At 45.4% G+C, this 19,611-nt stretch overlaps 1 protein-coding gene across 13 annotated transcripts in view; it reads right to left on the reverse strand.

The window, feature by feature from the left end:
- The window catches only part of dtnba (dystrobrevin, beta a), a 516,323-nt gene that overhangs the window by 23,174 nt on the left and 473,538 nt on the right, over positions 1-19,611 (reverse strand). For 9 of the 13 annotated variants that reach the window (XM_072563143.1, XM_072563151.1, XM_072563188.1 and 6 more), the window contains one exon: positions 1,393-1,452. The exons of 2 other annotated variants lie outside the window; for them this stretch is intronic. In XM_072563143.1, the coding sequence (XP_072419244.1) occupies positions 1,393-1,452 (60 nt within the window). The remainder of the gene's footprint in view (positions 1-1,392; positions 1,453-19,611) is intronic. 2 more of the 13 variants (XM_072563181.1, XM_072563124.1) reach the window with 1 other exon arrangement.

Raw genomic sequence — 19,611 nt, forward strand, 5'->3', positions numbered from 1 at the left:
ACAGTAGTTGATGCTAGCCAGATACTAAAACAGACTGCTTATGTTTGAGAAGGAGTGTACAATGTTACTACTAATCAAAGCTCCTTCAGTTACACAGATAAAATCTGCTTTACCCCAGAAATCTAGATACTAATTGGGCGAAAGGAACTTTTCAACATCTACTGCCAAAGCTCGAGGTGACTGACAAACTTCAACTGTGAGGTAGTACCTCTGTCAGAAAACCTGCCTGAAAACGGCAAGAACATTGACAAATCTCTCTGGTTTCCTAAACCTGTGGGAGAAAAATTGAGCCATTCAGGAAGACATTGAGATCACCAATTAGTGACAGGGCTTTTGGAACTACAGATGTAATGTACAACTCCATCCGTGGATACAAATCGTCATGTGAATTGGTAATCATTTAATCGATAATCATGTTGTATCTGCCTCCTAAAAGCTAATGGCTGGAGGTGGTGAAAGTAGTCTCACAGGCAGGCCTCCAAAGTGGCTGCACTTCAACAGGCTTCGCTGTAAGCATTAGAGGAACCCCCTACTTCACCGCATCATCAGCATACAGGTCAGCTCATAAAAGGTGCAAGGTAAAAACCTTGGGAATGTTCAGAAAGATTCCCAGTATCCAGGTGGATGGCTAACTGGTATGACTGAAGAAGGAATGAGGAAATTGATATTAATAGGGTTAAAAATTAATCTGCAAGATGGTCTAAGCTGTGGTTGTACTCAGTTACAGTTGTAACAATTATCCATCAATGTACTAATGAGATAAAGGGGAAACCAAAGAGCAGACCCAGGGATGAGAATGAGATAAGAGGGGGACCCACATTAAGTGGAGAATTATAAACTGAGCTGAAATCTTTTGGTTTTAAGAAGTAACGATTGGTAATCAGTGGAAGTATGTCCCAAATATATACTCAGATAAATCTTTGCTTGCTGAACCTGTGATGGAAATGACTGTTAATACAGCAGCTCTGCAGCACAAGCCAATAGACTGACAGCTCGATTTGTATTAGGTCCACAGTATTTGCTGCATCCTCTCTATGAAGAGTGAAGCAAATTGGCTGAAGACAGGCTTCTGTGATTGGTGAGACCTCAGGAGAGTGATCCATTCAGTACTTCTGGTTGAATATGGGCACAAACACTTCAGCCATTGTCTTTTGGTTTTGTGATGAGAGATTGGCTGGATGGCAGTTTTGTACACGTAATTTCTGAAGTCAGTTTTAACTAAGTAATCCATGCCTAATCCATCTCTCTGGTGCTCGTGGCTGTTATTAGTGCAGACTAATTTCATTTTTGAAAGTTAAAATTTCCACACAGCAAGTTAATTTAAAAATTTTAAAGCAAAAATCTGTGGAAAATCCCCAGGAACAGACCAATTCTTATGTTTAATACACTCACTCCTTTCTTTTCCATTCTGCAGATTCCCTGCTTCTTCCTCATCCTCACACCCTTCATCTGCTGAAAGAAAAGAGGGCAAGTAAGTGACAGTGCTCTGTGATCGACAGCAATTACTGAGACAGTGCAAATAACTCGGCTCCGTTACACTGAACGACTGGGCCAACTGATCGAAGCACAACAACAATCTTTACCTGTCTCTAGTATATTCTATACTGAGAGACTTCGAAGTTGTTTCCTAAATATCATTATAATTGCCAAGGGATTGAGTTTTCACCTCGTGATAAGCACCTTTGAATACAAAATTTCCTGTTCTGTATTCAGTATTACAAAGATGCAACAGTGATTTTAAAAGAACACATTTATAATTTTGTTACAGACTGTCTGAGAATACCTCCCACAACGTATCTTAATTCTAAAGGGTTCAGAGTATGTGACAGGACTTGCTCACCAATCGCATTAATTACGTTTCTATAGTAATAGTGAGCAAGCACAGTATGGAATGTGGAGATTTTATAGCTCTCTGCCGTCTCAAAGGCTGTCTCTCTCTCTCAACGTGACCGAGGTGACTGAGCAATATACGAAAAGGAAAGGGATGCTGTGAGCATTCACTTGTGCTCAGAGTGAGTGTGAGCTGTGTCAGTGAGCAGAGAGCCCAGAAATCCACCCCTGAGCAGGGGCAGAGTCCCTGAGCATGGGGCAGTGTCCCTGAGCTGGGGCAGTGTCCCTGAGCATGGGGCAGTGTCCCTGAGCATGGGGCAGTGTCCCTGAGCATGGGGCAGTGTCCCTGAGCATGGGGCAGTGTCCCTGAGCTGGGGCCGTGTCCCTGAGCATGGGGCCGTGTCCCTGAGCATGGGGCCGTGTCCCTGAGCATGGGGCAGTGTCCCTGAGCATGGGGCAGTGTCCCTGAGCATGGGGCAGTGTCCCTGAGCATGGGGCAGTGTCCCTGAGCATGGGGCAGTGTCCCTGAGCATGGGGCAGTGTCCCTGAGCATGGGGCAGTGTCCCTGAGCATGGGGCAGTGTCCCTGAGCATGGGGCAGTGTCCCTGAGCTGGGGCCGTGTCCCTGAGCATGGGGCCGTGTCCCTGAGCATGGGGCCGTGTCCCTGAGCATGGGGCCGTGTCCCTGAGCATGGGGCAGTGTCCCTGAGCATGGGGCAGTGTCCCTGAGCTGGGGCCGTGTCCCTGAGCATGGGGCAGTGTCCCTGAGCATGGGGCCGTGTCCCTGAGCATGGGGCCGTGTCCCTGAGCATGGGGCAGTGTCCCTGAGCATGGGGCAGTGTCCCTGAGCATGGGGCAGTGTCCCTGAGCATGGGGCAGTGTCCCTGAGCATGGGGCCGTGTTCCTGAGCATGGGGCAGTGTCCCTGAGCTGGGGTCGTGACCCTGAGCATGGGGCCACGTCCCTGAGCATGGGGCCGTGTCCCTGAGCATGGGGCAGTGTCCCTGAGCATGGGGCCACGTCCCTGAGCATGGGGCCGTGTCCCTGAGCATGGGGCAGTGTCCCTGAGCATGGGGCAGTGTCCCTGAGCATGGGGCAGTGTCCCTGAGCATGGGGCAGTGTCCCTGAGCATGGGGCAGTGTCCCTGAGCATGGGGCCGTGTCCCTGAGCATGGGGCAGTGTCCCTGAGCATGGGGCAGTGTCCCTGAGCATGGGGCCACGTCCCTGAGCATGGGGCAGTGTCCCTGAGCTGGGGTCGTGACCCTGAGCATGGGGCCGTGTCCCTGAGCATGGGGCCGTGTCCCTGAGCATGGGGCCGTGTCCCTGAGCATGGGGCAGTGTCCCTGAGCTGGGGTCGTGACCCTGAGCATGGGGCCGTGTCCCTGAGCTGGGGTCGTGACCCTGAGCATGGGGCCGTGTCCCTGAGCATGGGGCCGTGTCCCTGAGCATGGGGCCGTGTCCCTGAGCTGGGGCAGTGTCCCTGAGCATGGGGCAGTGTCCCTGAGCATGGGGCCGTGTCCCTGAGCATGGGGCCGTGTCCCTGAGCATGGGGCCGTGTCCCTGAGCATGGGGCAGTGTCCCTGAGCTGGGGTCGTGACCCTGAGCATGGGGCCGTGTCCCTGAGCTGGGGTCGTGACCCTGAGCATGGGGCCGTGTCCCTGAGCATGGGGCCGTGTCCCTGAGCATGGGGCCGTGTCCCTGAGCTGGGGCAGTGTCCCTGAGCTGGGGCAGTGTCCCTGAGCTGGGGCAGTGTCCCTGAGCGGGGGCCGTGACCCTGAGCATGGGGCCGTGTCCCTGAGCTGGGGCAGTGTCCCTGAGCTGGGGCAGTGTCCCTGAGCTGGGGCAGTGTCCCTGAGCGGGGGCCGTGACCCTGAGCATGGGGCCGTGTCCCTGAGCATGGGGCCGTGTCCCTGAGCATGGGGCAGTGTCCCTGAGCTGGGGCCGTGTCCCTGAGCTGGGGCCGTGTCCCTGAGCACACGGTATCTTTGCTGCAGCGTTACTGTGAGAGTTACTGGGGCAGCATGGAAGTGCAGAAGCATTCTGTAAATGGGTCGGAGTAATGTCTTTAAGGCTCTTTGAGGCTGGCACAGATCTGGTGTCAATGTCCATGGATGTGGGGTGCATGTGGCTGGTGCCAGGGAGCATGCCCTGAGACATTAGCACCTAGTGACGATGTGGAAGGTCGTTTCGAGGACGCAGTGAGCTGAAGTCACCAGGTAGTTGCTCTGATCTCCACATTGAGACCTCTCAATGCCCAGCCCATTTACTCAGATAACAAGTTAACTACTGAGGCTGTTGTGGCACTAATAAGGTGTTTCACAAGCTATTATAATTCTGTAATTGGAAAATCGCAGCTATCCAGTCAGAAACTCGCCTGGGAAATGCACAAAAGGTGCAGTGTGTAGCTCTCAACCAGTGAGAGAGGCTTTGCTGGATTTCAGGCACAAATCCTGGCATAGCCCATGCCATTCAGACCCCTCCAAGACCAGCCCTCTGTTTTTTAAGAGGAAGAGCAGGCTGGGGATAGTGGGGGAGAAATGAAATGATCAGCATTCAGATATTTGGCAAAAACACCCAGTACCAAAGTCAGGAACAATGAAATGATTACAAGAAACAGAAGTGGCTTTCTTATCTATATAATGAAAAGGGAAAATGATAGTTCATGATTATGTCACCTGATTCATAAACCCAGCAGCTTGACTTATGGTCCAGAAACATTATTTCAAATCCCACCGAGGCAACTGAGGGGCTTCAATTCAGTTAATTAGACAGAATGAAGAATTGAGAAGCAGAAACCGTGGCCAACAAATTACTGGATTGTGGTAAAAACTGATCACGTTCATTCATATCTTTCAGGGGAAGAAAATGTGCCTCCATGTCCAGAGACATGTGGTTGACTCTAAACTGCCCTCTCACTTGGTCCAGCAAGACACTCAAAGGGATCAAGAAGAATGGAAGAGAAGTGACCATCAGATATTGACCTGGCAGACATAACAATAACAGCCAGAACAGACAGCTCTCACGATCCATACTGAGAGAGTTCCAGAATCATAGTCAAGCAGGCACTGGAGGAGGCTCTGATATTGCCTGACTGGTCAATTCTCTTCCAGCAGCAAGTCAGACCCACCAAAGGTACTGATAACAGTATTATAGAGTCAGGCAGGAGCAGTTACATGAGTTATAGAGATGTACAGCATGGAAACAGGCCCTTCGGTCCAACTCGTCCATGTCAACCAATCTAGTCCCATCTGCCAGCACCCGGCCCATGTCCCTCCAAACCCTTCCTACTCATATACCCATCCAGATGTCTATTAAATGTTGCAATTGTCCCAGCCTCCACCACTTCCTCTGGAGGCTCATTCCATACACGTACCACCCTCTGCGTGAAAACGTTGCCCCTTAGGTCTCTTTTATATCTTTCCCCTCTCACCCTAAACCTATGCCCTTTAGTTCTGGACTTACCCCACCTCAGGGAAAAGACTTTGTCTATTTATCCTTTCCATGCCCCTCATGATTTTATAAATCTCTCTAATGTCACCCCTCAGCCTCCAACACCCCAGGGAAAACAGCCTCAGCCTATTCAGCCTCTCCCTATAGCTCAAATTCTCCAACCCTGGCAAACATCCTTGCAAATCTTTTCTGGACTCTTTCAAGTTTTACATCTTTCTAGAGGAAGGAGACCAGAATTGCACGCAATATTCCAACAGTGGCCTAACCAATGTCCAGTACAGCCACAACATGACCTCCCAATTTATGGCAAATAACATTTTCACCACACAAATGTCAGGGAATAACTAGCTCCGTCAAGATAATTAAAAACATCATGTGATGCTTTATGGCATTGCCAATGCTGATTCCCCCATAAGCATCCTTAGGATCATCACTGAACAGAAACTTAAGTCGACCAACTGCATAAATACGGTGATTTTAAAAAGTCTGAGGCTGGGAATACTGGTAATCAACATCCCACTCCCGAATGTGTGTCCACCATCTACAAGTCACAAGCGAGGGGTGTGATGGAATGTTCTCCACTCACCTTGGCTCGTGCAGTTCAGTCAACACATAAAAAAACTCAACAACATCCAGGGCAAGGAATTCCTTGATTAGCACCCTGTCCACCATTATAAGAATTCATCCCTTTCGCTACTGGCACACTGTAGCTGCTGAGTTTTACTGGGAAAGGACACACTACAGCAATTCACAAAGGCTTCTTTGACAGTGTTTTTCAAACCCATCACCACTAATATCCAGGAGGACAAAGGAAGCAGGCACATTCCACTACTATTTGTAAGGACCCTCCAATCACATAACATCTTGAATTGGAAATAAATCACCATTTCATCAGTGTCACTGCATAAAAATCCTGGAACTTGTTCCTAACAGCAAAAAGAGTGCGACACTGATTGTAGCAATTTGAGATGGCAGTTCATCATCACCTCCACAAGGGCAGTTCAGAGTGGACAATAAATGGTGGCATTGCCAAATAAGACAACAGCTTGTCTTCATACCTCCTGGAAGGCCTGATCACCTGAGATGAAGAATGTGATTGGGGTTAGTGGGAACATGGACGTGACGTTACAATTAGACCAGTGATGATCTTATTGAATTGCTGAGACAGACAAGGGGCTGAATGTTCTATTTCACTACTAATTTGCATGTCTGTAGATCCCTGGAGATTGGATGGGAGTGTGGTTTTGGAGGGGAGGCTACATTCAGCAAGTGGTGACTAGCCAATTAGGGCACAGTGCAAAAACTCTTTTGAGGCTTGCTGCTTGATACTCACTTCAGAAACCATCCCCACTTCCTCACCAACCTGAGGTCCAGCTGCCACCTCTACAATAGCCACCTGCATCTTTCAACAATCCCACTCTCTGCTTCTCCCTTAGAAAGGCAACTTTCTGCTGGCTCAGTGCTGGAGAGCTTCCTAGTTACACTCTGGGCAATGACTGGACAATTTGGAAATGGCTGTTTCCCACATAATGCAGACTTCTGACTCCCCATTTAGGGGGAAGTGATTGTCTAGTGGTATTGTCACTGGACAATTAATCCAGGGACCCAGGTAACGCTCTTGGGACCTGCATTTGAATCCTGCCATGGCAGATGGTGGAACTTGAATTCAATTAAAATAAAATTGGATTTAAGTGTCTAATGATGACATGAATTCATTGCCAATTGCCAGAAAAGCTCATCTGGTTCACCAATGCCCTTTAGGGAAGGAAACTGCCATCCTTACCTGGTCTGGCCTACATGTGACTCCTGACCCACAGCAATGTGGTTTACTCTTAACTACCATCCGGGCAATTAGGGATGGACAATAAATGCTTGGGCTAGCCAGCGACACCCTCATCCTGTGAATGATAAAAAAAATTTCACCCTGACAGTGGGTGCCTGAAGAAAACTCTGCCCTACTTCAAAAAAATGGATTAGTCTCACAACAGTTAGATTTAATAGGCCTTTTATTTTAATTGTACGCGAAGCAAATTTTCAACCATTATTTAGTGCAACAACAAATTAAAGTCAAAAACCAAAATGTAACCTGTACAAAACTGTTTCAGCTCTTGACAGCAATCATGTGAGAACTACCTTAAGAACACAGCAGTATGGAAAATATGCTGGAACTGATTTATATGGCGTGCACAATTTTAATCTCCTTCTTTGAATTCCTTGACTAAATCCCTCAGGTTCTACTCAAGCAAATAAATTTATTACTTGGGTGCTGGCCAGGTTGGAAAAGCCATGTAATATTAGATAAATGAATGGTAACCCAAGTCACCAAACCAAACTCTGCTTTTAATTAAAGCTGCCAGTTTCCCTTTTCGAATTCTGCTCAGCTGCAGTTCCAAAACAGGGAAAACATTAATCTACAATGAAGGATAAACTAGTGCACAATCACGTCATACAACATTTTATTATTGACTGCCAACAGTCACACTGTTGCATAATTTATTTTCTATTATATGTGTGTGCGAGAGATTTACAATTTATCAAGAATAGCAAATACTTAATAACACGCTTTAGGCATGCAACACATGTATTCTAATATAATTGTTGCCCTTAATTTCAACACAGTGATTACTACAAGATTTCACACATACAATTGCATAGTTTCACTTGTCACAAGGCCAATGGCACAGTGCAGAGTGTGTCTGATTACGGATTAGAAGATTATGGGTTTGATTCACTCTTTCCGTGGCTGTGGTCCTAACCCTTCATCAGATTTCTCGAAAAGAAAATATATATATATAAATATATTCTTTAAAAGGTGCTGATATCAATACTATTTTTGGAGTATTGCAAACATATGATGTGGATTTAGAATGCTTACCTTGGAATGTTCTCTATTCTCTCTGTGCATTTAAATAGAGGATTAAGATCATAAGATAAATGAACAGAATTAGGCCATTCGACCCATTGAATCTGCTCTGCCATTTGACCATGGCTGACATGTTTCTCAACCCCATTCTCCTGCCTTCTCCCTGGAACCCTCGATCATGCTACCAATCAGGATCCTATCGATCTCTGCCTGAGGTACACTTAATGACTTGGCCTCCACAGCCTTCTGCAGCAATATGTTCCACAGATTCACCACCCTTTGGCTGAAGAAATTCCTCCTCATCTCAATTTTAAAGGGTCATCATTTCACTTTCAGGCTGTGTCCTCAAGTCCTAGTCGAGTGGAAGACATCTACTCCACGTCCACTCTCAGTCCAGGCCTCTCAATATTCTGTACGTTTCAATCAGACCGCTCCTCATCCTTCTAAATGCTAGAGTACAGTCCCAGAGTCCTCAGCCACTCCTTATATAACAAGCCCTTCATTCCCGGGATCGGCATTGAAAACCTCCTCCAACTCCACCCATCCTTCCTTTGATATGGGGCCCAAAACTGCTCACAATATTCCAAATGCAGTCTGACTAAAAGTGCATTCCTGCTAACATCCTGGAAATTTTGTTTAAAGTATAACGACAGAGATATTTTCAAACAGCCCTCTATTAATGGCAGCTTTCAGCCAGGGACATTTCTGAGTTTCATTTTGTATTATTTTATTAATCCTGGAGGGAAAAAGGAAATAGTTACCAAGTTTCAACATAGAGCTGAGGAACTGGTTTTTTGTTAATTATAATGTGCAGTCCTGAAAATCACTTAATCTGCAGCAGTTCTATTCTGGTTTCTGATATACAGTCAAAACATCGACAGATAATTGCAATATATTTAAATGTGAGCATTTGCTCATTAAATAGGATATGCAATATCTACCACTATTATTTCATTAAACAAGGATGATCAATGATCTTGTTTCAAAGGCTATTAATTCATTTGGTCCTGAGAAAGCTTTCATGTCTGAGTTTAAATGGAGATCTATACCTCATGAAAGAATGCTTGATGGCCAAAACTCCCGTTGATTTTTAAACTGTGTGAGAATACACTTGTGAAAGGAATTGTAGTCACATTCAGTCTTGACTAAGGGTTCAACCCAAGATGTCAATTCATTAGTTCTCTTCACAGATGTTGTCTGATCTGCTGTGTATTTCCAGCATTTTCTGTTCACCCTAAACACTGTGAACAATCCAATTTCAGCTTTATTGTTTTTATGAACTGCAGTATAAATATCATGCTGCCTTGCAATTTCAATACATTACTTTGTCTGCAAAACAAATTAGACTATTATTTTTTGTTTACATATATTACCCTGATGGTGTGCATCTTGTAGATGGTACACACTGCTACTACGAAGCATTGGTGGTTGAGGGAGTGGATGTTTGTGGATGTGGTGTTAATCAAGCGAGGGCTACTTTGTCCTGGATGGTGTGGAGCTTCTGAAGTGTTGTTGGAACTGCTCCCTCACCCAGACTTGTGAGATTACAAATAGTGCAAGCTCAGGTTCACAGGAGGCTCTGCCTACTTGCAACCACATTTTTTTTTATCAGAAACGTTGAACAAAAACGCAAGAAGATAGTTTAAATGATAACAATTCTCTGTTGATCAAGAAGCATTTAGATGAGTCATCTGTCAAAGCTCATATGCCACCAGATTATTTCTTCTACATGGTCTTACTGTAATATAAAATATCTACATTGAAGAGAAAGGGGAGTATTGCTGAAGAGATCATGGAGTGCAGGTTCACAGGTCCTTGAAAGTGGAGTCACAGGGAGATAAGATAGTGAAGAAGGCATTTGGTATGCTTTCCTTTATTGGTCAGAGCATAGAGTACAAGAGTTGGGAGATCATTGGTGAGGGGGAGAAAGTGAGGACTGCAGATGCTGGAGATCAGAGCTGAAAAATGTGTTGCTGGAAAATTGGTGAGGCCACTTTTGGAACGCTGTGTGTAATCCTGGTCGCCCTGCTATAGGAATGATGTTCTGAAACCTGAAAGAGTTCAGAAAAGATTTACAAGGATGTTACCAGGTTTGGAGGAGAGAGACTGAATAGGCTAGGGCTATTTTCCTGGAGTGTCAGAGGCTGAGGGGTGACCTTTTAGAGATTTATAAAATCATGAGGGGCATGGATAGGATAAAGAGACAAAGTCCTTTCCCTGAGTGGGGATGGGGGTGGGGGTGGGGGTGGGGGGAGTCCAGAACTAGAGGGCATAGGTTTAGGGTGAGAAGGGACCCAAGGGACAACCTTTTCTTGCAGAGGATGGTGTATATATGGAATGAGCTGCCAGAGAAAGTGGTGGAGGCTGGTACAATTACAATATTTAAAAGTTATCTGGATGGGTTTATGAATAGGAAGGGCTTAGAAGAATATGGGTCAAGTGCTGGCAAATGGGACTAGATTGGGTTAGGATAACTGGTCGGCACGGACGAGTTGGACCAAAGGGTCTGTTTCCGTGCTGTACATCTCTATAACTCCAAATAAAACTCCACTTGCTTCCATGGGTTTAATAAGGACATATTCCTTCTCATTCACCTCTTGGAATAATAGCAAATACTTACATTGATGTGCCTTACTCTTTATATGTATTTTGTACATTATTTCATGATGCTTCACAATGGCATTATCAAACAGCATTGGATACTGAGGTACATTGGAGGTGTTAGGATAGGTGACCAAAACCGTGGTCAAAGAAGTAAACTTTAGGGAGTACATTAAAGGAGGGGAGGTAGTATAGGTTATGGCAGACACTTCCAATTATACAGTCTGAAAGCATGGCTACCAGTGCTTCGCAATTGGAGATAAGCACAAGAGATGGAGCTAGAAAATTCGAGAGCTTATGTATAAGGCTATGGAGAGATTTGAGTAAGAGAATGAGAATTTAAAACTGAAATAATTTCTAGACCAGGACACAATGTCAATTGGCCACTAAAGGGGTGTTGACTGAATCGGGCTTGGTCCACTGCGTTAGGATATGGTCAGCAGAGCTTTAGTTGGGCTCGAGTTAATGGAAAGTGCAGTACTGGAGGTGAGCCAGGAGCACACTCAAAAAGCCAACTCTCAAGGTGGCAGGGACATGAATGAGGGTTTCAGCAGCAGCTGAGCTAAAACACAGGTGAAAGGAGTATCAGAGCTATAAACACATGGGTGTGCTGGGGCTGATCTGATTCAAAAACTCATCTCTGGGTCAAACAGGCTACAAAGGTTGCAGAACATATGCTAAATTTCAGACAGTGGCAGGAAGACAGCAGCTGCACAGCAGAATTCCTTGTATTCTTCAACAGTGAGGCATCTCCTGAGCATGAACTGCATCAAACGTCAGCAGGCAGAAGCATCTCAAAGTGCAAATTACTTTAAATCCTCTGTGTGTTCTAGACCTGTGGAAGTTCATAAGGCTGCATTGACACTTAGGTCAGTACACCATCTACAATACAGATCACAACAACTTGTCAAGCTTCCTTTGTTAGCAATATTATTCTCCAGATAATTTTACCCTCCTAACTGGATTTCCCATTTTATAAGCCTTTGCAATCAAGGACTATTTTAAAAGATACTTGCTTAAGAAAAAAAATTTGTTATCAAGATATTTCTTGATGTATTAGCAGTAGCTCAGTAAAGATTGGTTGATGCATTTGAAAGCGAGTCCACCAAAAAGAAACATATTAAATCTCTAAGTTTTCCCACCTGTGATCAATCCAATTTAGAGAATTGGGTGTTACTTTTATAAAATATACAGAACATTTTCTCATCAGATTGGAATAAAAGGAGGCAGTTTCTCAAAAACATTAACAAAATAATCATTCAAACTCTTTTAAAAATGTACCAGTGTAATTTCTGCAGTTTCCTCATGGTCTGCAAATTAGTGCGAATAGGGCAAACTTCTGCCAGCGATGAGCTCATCCTGGGGACATGGCCAGGTTTTTGAGTGGGCCCTGGTTCTAGTGCAATATTTTTTGAAACTAGCACCGAAACAGAAAACTTGCAGAATCTCAAGTTGCTTTGATTAAAATTTGTACTTTAAGTCTGCTGATCTTCTGCGCTGGTTACACTAACAATGTAGGAACTGTATCGCACAAATTGAATGCAAGCAAGAAGGAACCCCCACTAAAGCATTTATCTCACTCCGTGTGCATGAGGAGCTAAACATTTTCTGTTTCCAAGCTATAGGTTCAGTGAATTTATTAGTTCATTTCCTATAATTAATAATGCTTTGCGAGAAACCATCATTGGCTTTTCATCCATCGATATCCACAAGTTAGTAGCCTTGACTCCCTTTCTACAGAATCTGGTTTACCTCGAACAGACTGGGGTTGATGCTGAGGTAGCCCACTGATTTGTTTTTGTATTTTTTTTTGTTGTTATTACTTTTCCTGATTTCTCGAGTCTTGACCTTTTAGTTTTGGATTTACTTTTCCTCTTCCTATATTTGCTCAGTATAGGCAATCCATAATTTATGAATGCTCATACTTACAAATGAAATACTATAGATGGGTGTATCAACATTAATTTTAATTTTAAAGATCTGAGATGTGAACATTTCCTCAGCTATGCTATTTTGTCTTGCACTGAGTTCTGACATGTGTACAAATCAGTTTGCGAGCAGACTCCAGAATGGAACATGTAGACAATTATTCAACTTCCAATTTTTATTTGCTTTTGCATTTCCTTCTTCATTACCTTCTCTGTGTCCTTTATTTTTATTACTTCAATTTTCTCACTCTGTTTAGTTTTGTTCTCTCTTGAAATTTATGTCCCCTATTCAATAGTCCCTGATTTAATTTGTTTTCACCATGATTTATCAACAGGGTTCTCTATTCCTTTTCATTCTGCTCTGAAAATCTTGGGTCTTTCTGCTCCCCCTCCAACCGATGATCGTAGTTCAGAAAGGGCATGGGAAAGTTGATAACACTGAAATGATGCAGTTCCTGGCATGACTGATATTGGATTTTATATCAGAAAGGGAAGTTTGTATATAGCGTAAAGAATTCCTGACCTTCCACTCTCTTTTAATCAGGTTGAATATTGAATTACAAGCAATAATGCGTGTTACAGTTTATTCATCGCATATGACAGAACACATGTTCTGCAGATTCTCAGTGATATCTCAGTGAATAACTGACTCCAACAGACTCGAATTGATTACTGCTTAATTCTCTCAATCCTGTCCCGATTGTGGAGTAGCTACTCCCTGCCCTGTTGGTGATCTAGTAATCCCACCTTGAAAAACACCCAGTAGCAAAGGGTGACTGGACCGTGCTGAGAGGCCCGAGAGTAGAACAGTTTCCAATATTTAAGGCTCAAGCTTTCATACTAGCGCCAACAATAATGTTCTTCCCTTCTGTGTGATTACATTTCAGCAAAGAGAAGATATTGGAAGAAGGTAATTGGTAAGAACAATAAATAAATAAACAACTCATTACCAAATCAACTCATTCATCTTAGGTTCAATGCATCATGTTGGGAAGATTGGTTGCAATGCAGATCCAATCTCTCTTTTGCTCCTTCATGGGATCTGGGCATTGCTGCTAAACTGGCCCATCCCTAACTGCCTTTAGTAAGGTATGGTGCGCCACCTTCTTGAACCACTGCATCTTTTGGCCAATGGTACACCAACAAATCCTATCAGGATGGGAGTTTGAGGATTGTAGCCCAGCCACAGTGGAGGAACAGTGATATAAATATATAATGGGCGCCACGGTGGCACAGTGATTCGCACTGCTGTCTTACAGCGCCAGAGACCCGGGTTCAATTCTCGCCTCAGGCGACTGACTGTGTGGAGTTTGCACATTCTCCCTGTGTCTGCATGGGTTTCCTCTACAGTCTAAAGATGTGCAGGTTAGGTGAATTGGCCACGCTAAATTGCCCGTAATGTTAGGTGAAGGGGTAAACGTAGGGGAATGGGTCTGGGTGGGTTACTCTTCGGAGGGTCAGTGTGGACTTGTTGGGCCGAAGGGCCTGTTTTCACACTGTAAGTAATTTAATCTAAATAATTCCGAGTCAGACTGCATGTAGTTTCGAGGTAAACTGATAGGTGGCAGAGTTTCCATCTACCTGCTTCTCTTGCCCTTCTCAGTGGCAGAAGGAATACACGAACATGACCTCACCATTGTCTTGTACTGCTGCAACAGGATGACCCAACTCCTATACTCAATGCTTTGATCGATGAAAGCAAACATATCAAAAGCCTTCTTTATCGTCCTGTCTTCCAGTGACTCTACATTCTAGGAGCCATGAACCTGGATCCTTTTGTTCTCTACCACTCCCCAGGGCCCTCCCATTGACTGGGTAAGTCCTGCCCTGGTTTGACCCATCAAAATACAACACCCTGCGTTTATCTAAACTAAATTCCATCTGCCATTCCTCGTCCCACTCCACTGGTGCAGTTGATCCAGATCTCACTGCATTCTCAGATAACCTTCTTCACTGTCCACTCCACCACCAATCATGGTGTCATCCGCAAACTTACAAACCATACCTCCTAAAATCTCATTCAAATCACGTATATAAATCATAGGAAGCTGTGGATCCAGCATCAATCCCTGTGGCATACCACTGCTAGTAGCCTGAAAAACAACTCTCTACCTCCACCACCCTCTGTCTTTTACTATCAAGTCAATTTTATATCCAACTGACTAGCTCTTCATGGATCCCATGAGATTTAACCTTACTTAACAACCTATGTGGTAGCTTGTCAAAGTCCTCGTTAAAGTCCATGTAGACAATGTCTACTGCACTGCCCTCATCTACGTTTCTTGATCACCTCTTCAAAAAACTCAAATTCATGAGACTCGACTTCCCATGCACCAAGCCATACTGACTATCCCAATTGAGTCCTTGCCTCTCCAAACGTCTATAGATCCTGTCTCTCAGAATCCTGTCAAAACAACACACCCCACTACAGATGTTAGGCTCACCAGTCTGAGTTCTGAGGCATTTCCCTACAGACTTTCTTAAATAATGGCCCAACATTACCCATCCTCCAATCTTCGGGCACCTCACCTGTGGCTGACGATGGTACAAATATCTCTGCTAGGAGCCCTGCAATTTTCTCCATAGCCTCCCACAAAGTCCCAGGGCACACTTCATCAAGTCTCGGGGATTTATCTACTTTAACACATTTTAAGACTTCCAGCACCTCTTTTGGAATGTGGACTCTCTTCAAGATGTCCCCAAGTTCCCTAGCATCCATGCCTTTCTCAACCGTAAATACTGATGAGAAATATTCATTTGGGATCTCTTGTGGCTCTGCACATAGATGACCTTGTTGACCCTTAAGAGGCCATATTCTGTCCCTAGTTACTCTTCCATCCTTCATGTACTTGCAGAATCTCTTTGGATTCTCCTTTACCTTATCTGCCAAAGTCACTGCTTGTCCTCTTTTAGCCCTCCTAATTTCTTTCTTAAATGTACTCTGAGACTTTTTATACTCAAGGAGTTCACTTGATCCCAATATATGTCCCAATACATGCCTATACTTGTCATTAGCCTCCTCTTTTTCTTGACCAGGGCCACAATAACTCTAGTCATCCAGGGTTCCCTACTCCTACCAGCCTTACCCTTCATTCTAACAGGAACATGCTGGCCATGAACCCTCATTAACACACATTTGAAAGCCTCCCACTTACCAGACATCCCCTTGCCTGCAAACAGCCTCCCACAATCAACTTTTGAAAGTTCCTGTCTAAGACCACCAACATTGGCCTTGCCCCAATTTAGGACTTTAACTCGCGGACCAGACTTATCCTTTTCCATTGATGTTCAAAAACTAATGGAATTGTTGCTTCTGGTTCTGAAGTGCTCCCCTACTAACACTTCTGTCACTTACCCTGCCTTATCTCTCAAGATGAGGTCAAGTTTTGCTCCTTCTCGAGAAGGGCCATCTACATTCTGCAGGAGAAATTCTTCCTGAACACACTTAACAAATTTCTCTCCATCTAAGCACTGAAGACCTTGGCAGTCCATACAGCGATTAAATAAATGAGAAACTAACAGCAATTTCCGGTTGCCTGCACAAAATTAAAAGCACAACTTCTGAAGAAGTTTTCTGACCCTGGAACATTAATGTTATATTTGTCTAATGCTCTTTCCATTTTTTTTTATTATTTCAACATGATTCTTAAAGAGGTTTATAAGATTTCAGCTTCCATTGAAGGAAGTATTTTCTGGCTTGCTGTCTGTGAGAATACTTCAACATGGTTAGTCACAACAACATGTTGGGGCTTACCATTGACCAGAAACTCAACTGGACTTGTCATGTAAACACAGTGGCTACAAGAGCAGGTCAGAGGTCACCACCTAACTCCCCACAGTCTATCCACCATTTCCAAGGCACAAGTCAGGAGTGTGATGGAATAATCCCGACTTGCCTGGATGGGTGCAGCTCCCAACAACGCTCAAGAAGATTGACACCATCCAGGACAAAGCAGACGACTGGTTTAGCAACACATCCACAAGCATTCATACATTCCACCACCGATGCTCAGTTGTAGCAGTGTGTATCATCTACAAGATGCTCTGCAGAAATTCACCAAAAATCCTCAGACAGCACCTTCCAAACCCGAGACCACTTCCACCTAGAAGGACAAGAGGCAGCAGATACATGGGAGCCCTACCCCCTGCAAGATTCTCTCCAAACCACTCACTACCCTGACTTGGAAGTATATCACCGTTCCCTCATTGTTGCTGGGTCAAAATCTTGGAATTCCCTCCCGAAAGGAATTGTGGAGAAATCTAAAGCAGGTGGACTGCAGCAAGTTCAAGAAGGCAGCTCACCACCACCTTCTCAAGGGGCAACTAGGAACGGGCAATAAATGCTGGTAAAAACAATGACTACAGACGCTGCAAACCAGAGTTTAGATCAGTGTGGTGCTGGAAAAGCACAGCAGCTCAGGCAACATCCAAGGAGCAGGAAAATCGATGTTTTGGGCAAAAGCCTTTCATCAGGAATACAGGCAGAGTGCCTGAAGGGTGGAGAGATAAATGAGAGGATTGTGGGGATGGGGAGAAAGTAGCAAAGAGTACAATGGGTGGATGGGGGTGGGATGAAGATGATAGGTCAGAGAGGAGGGTAGAGTGGATAGGTGAGAAAGATGATAGACAGGTAGGACAGGTCATGGGGATGGTACTGAGCTGGAAGGTTGGAGCTGGGGTGAGGTGGGGGAAGGGGAAATGAGGAAACTGGTGAAATCCACATTGATGCCCTGGGGTTGAAGTATTCCAAGGCGGAAGATGAGGCATTCTTCCTCCTGGCGTCTGGTGGTGAGGGAGCGGCGGTGAAGGAGGCACAGGACCTCCATGTCCTTGGCAGAGTGGGAGGGGGAGCTGAAATGTTGGGCCACAGGGTGGTGGGATTTATAGGTGCGGGTATCCCAGAGATGTTCCCTAAAGTGCTCTGCTAGGCGGCGTCCAGTCTCTCCAATGTAGAGAAGACCGCATCGAGAGCAACGGATACAATAAATGATATTGGTGGATGTGCAGGTAAAACTTTGATGGATGTGGAAAACTGCTTTGGGGCCTTGGATGGAGGGGAGGTGTGGGCACAGGCTTTGCAATTCCTGCGGTGGCAGGGGAAGGTGCCAGGATGGGAGGGTGGGTTGTTGTAGGGCTTGGACCTGGCCAGGTAGTCTTTGCGGAAGGCGGAAAGGGTTGGGGAGGGAAATATATCCCTGGTGGTGTGGTCCATTTGGAGGTGGCGGAAATGTCGGCGGATGATTTGGTTTATGCGAAGGTTGGTAGGGTGGAAGGTGAGCACCAGGGGCGTTCTGTCCTTGTTACGGTTGGAGGGGTGGGGTCTGAGGGCGGAGGTGCGGGATGTAGACGAGATGCGTTGGAGGGCATCTTTAACCACGTGGAAAGGGAAATTGCAGTCTCTAAAGAAGGAGGCCATCTGGTGTGTTCTGTGGTGGAACTGGTCCTCCGGAGAGCAGATACGCCAGAGGTGGAGGAATTGGGAATACGGGATGGCATTTTTACAGGAGGTAGGGTGGGAAGAGGTGTAATCCAGGTAGCTGTGGGAGTCAGTGGGTTTCTAAAAAATGTCAGTGTCAAGTCGGTCGTCATTAATGTAGATGGAGAGGTCCAGGAATGGGAGGGAGGTGTCAGAGATGGTCCAAGTAAATTTAAGGTCAGGGTGGAATGTGTTGGTGAAGTTGGTGAATTGCTCAGCCTCCTCGCGGGAGCACGAGGTGGCGCCAATGCAGTCATCAATGTAGCGGAGGAAGAGGTGGGGAATGGTGCCGGTGTAATTACGGAAGATGGACTGTTCTACGTAGCCAACAAAGAGACAGGCATAGCTGGGGCCCATGCGGGTGCCCATGGCTACCCCTTTGGTCTGGAGGAAATGGGAGGATTCGAAGGAGAAATTGTCAAGGGTGAGGCCAAATGAATGAGAGTGTCGGTGGAAGGGTACTGTTGGGGACGTCGGGAAAGGGGCCAAACAAATGAGAATAAATGCTGGGCCTAACCAGTGACACCAATGTCCCACAGTCCACAAAAAAAAACTTACTGAAGTTGATAACGTCACTGCCATTGGATGTTTGGAGATCTATTTGATTTGGCAGTAGGTTCAAATTAATGTTAGGACTGGGGAAATTTATGTGACAGAAATTGCTGGATTGTTGAGATCAAAAATGAATTTTGGCATTTCTTTGCTGTCAACAAAATTCGAACTTGAAATTTTAGTCACAACATCTCCAAACTTAACTTTGTCCTCAATGGTCCAAAGAGGGATTTCCGTGGACAGCTTGAAACTGGAATAACTGGGGGCTTCAGCTCATTTCTGGCCTTTCTGGAAGATTCCTGCTGAAGCCAAAGCTGTTTCAGGGGCAATCCAACTGCCATCTGCCTTCAGATCAGAAAGGGGCCTGGAGAGTGGGGGTGGGGGTGAAGAGGATGAGGGATAAATGCTCAGTTTATCATAGGAAGACCTTACAATTAAACTGACCACTAGAAACAGTAAGAGAAGTTTAGCTGCATTTGTGTTTCCGAGGCCAAGGGAACTTCACAAATAGAGAGGAGACCTGGGGAGGTCGCTCCTCTGGACAATGGATTCTATAACCTCCAGGATCTGAACGGTTGGAGTAAGATGAGCTCACCCAATGATTCGAATAAGCAGCAGAGAGGGGAAATCTCTCCAAGCAAGCCGCCATGAATGGATGTGGTTGAGAAAATTAGCAGCGTGAGCATGGTCCCTCCAACATGCACCAAGATGATGGTGCCATCAGGAGGGCAGCAAACAACACACTCTCAGCTACCAAATCCCAACCTTTCATTTTGACTTGTCCAGGCACTCCTGGGCTCAACACACCTTGTAGATCCATTCCTTCCTCTCTCTCCAGGCAACTGTTCCCAACTATCCAGCCAATACTCAGCTTCATCCTCACCCTCATCCAGTTCAGATCAATGCCCCTCAC

This window comes from Chiloscyllium punctatum, chromosome 3, assembly GCF_047496795.1.
Source record: "Chiloscyllium punctatum isolate Juve2018m chromosome 3, sChiPun1.3, whole genome shotgun sequence".
In the NCBI taxonomy this organism is placed as follows: domain Eukaryota; kingdom Metazoa; phylum Chordata; class Chondrichthyes; order Orectolobiformes; family Hemiscylliidae; genus Chiloscyllium; species Chiloscyllium punctatum.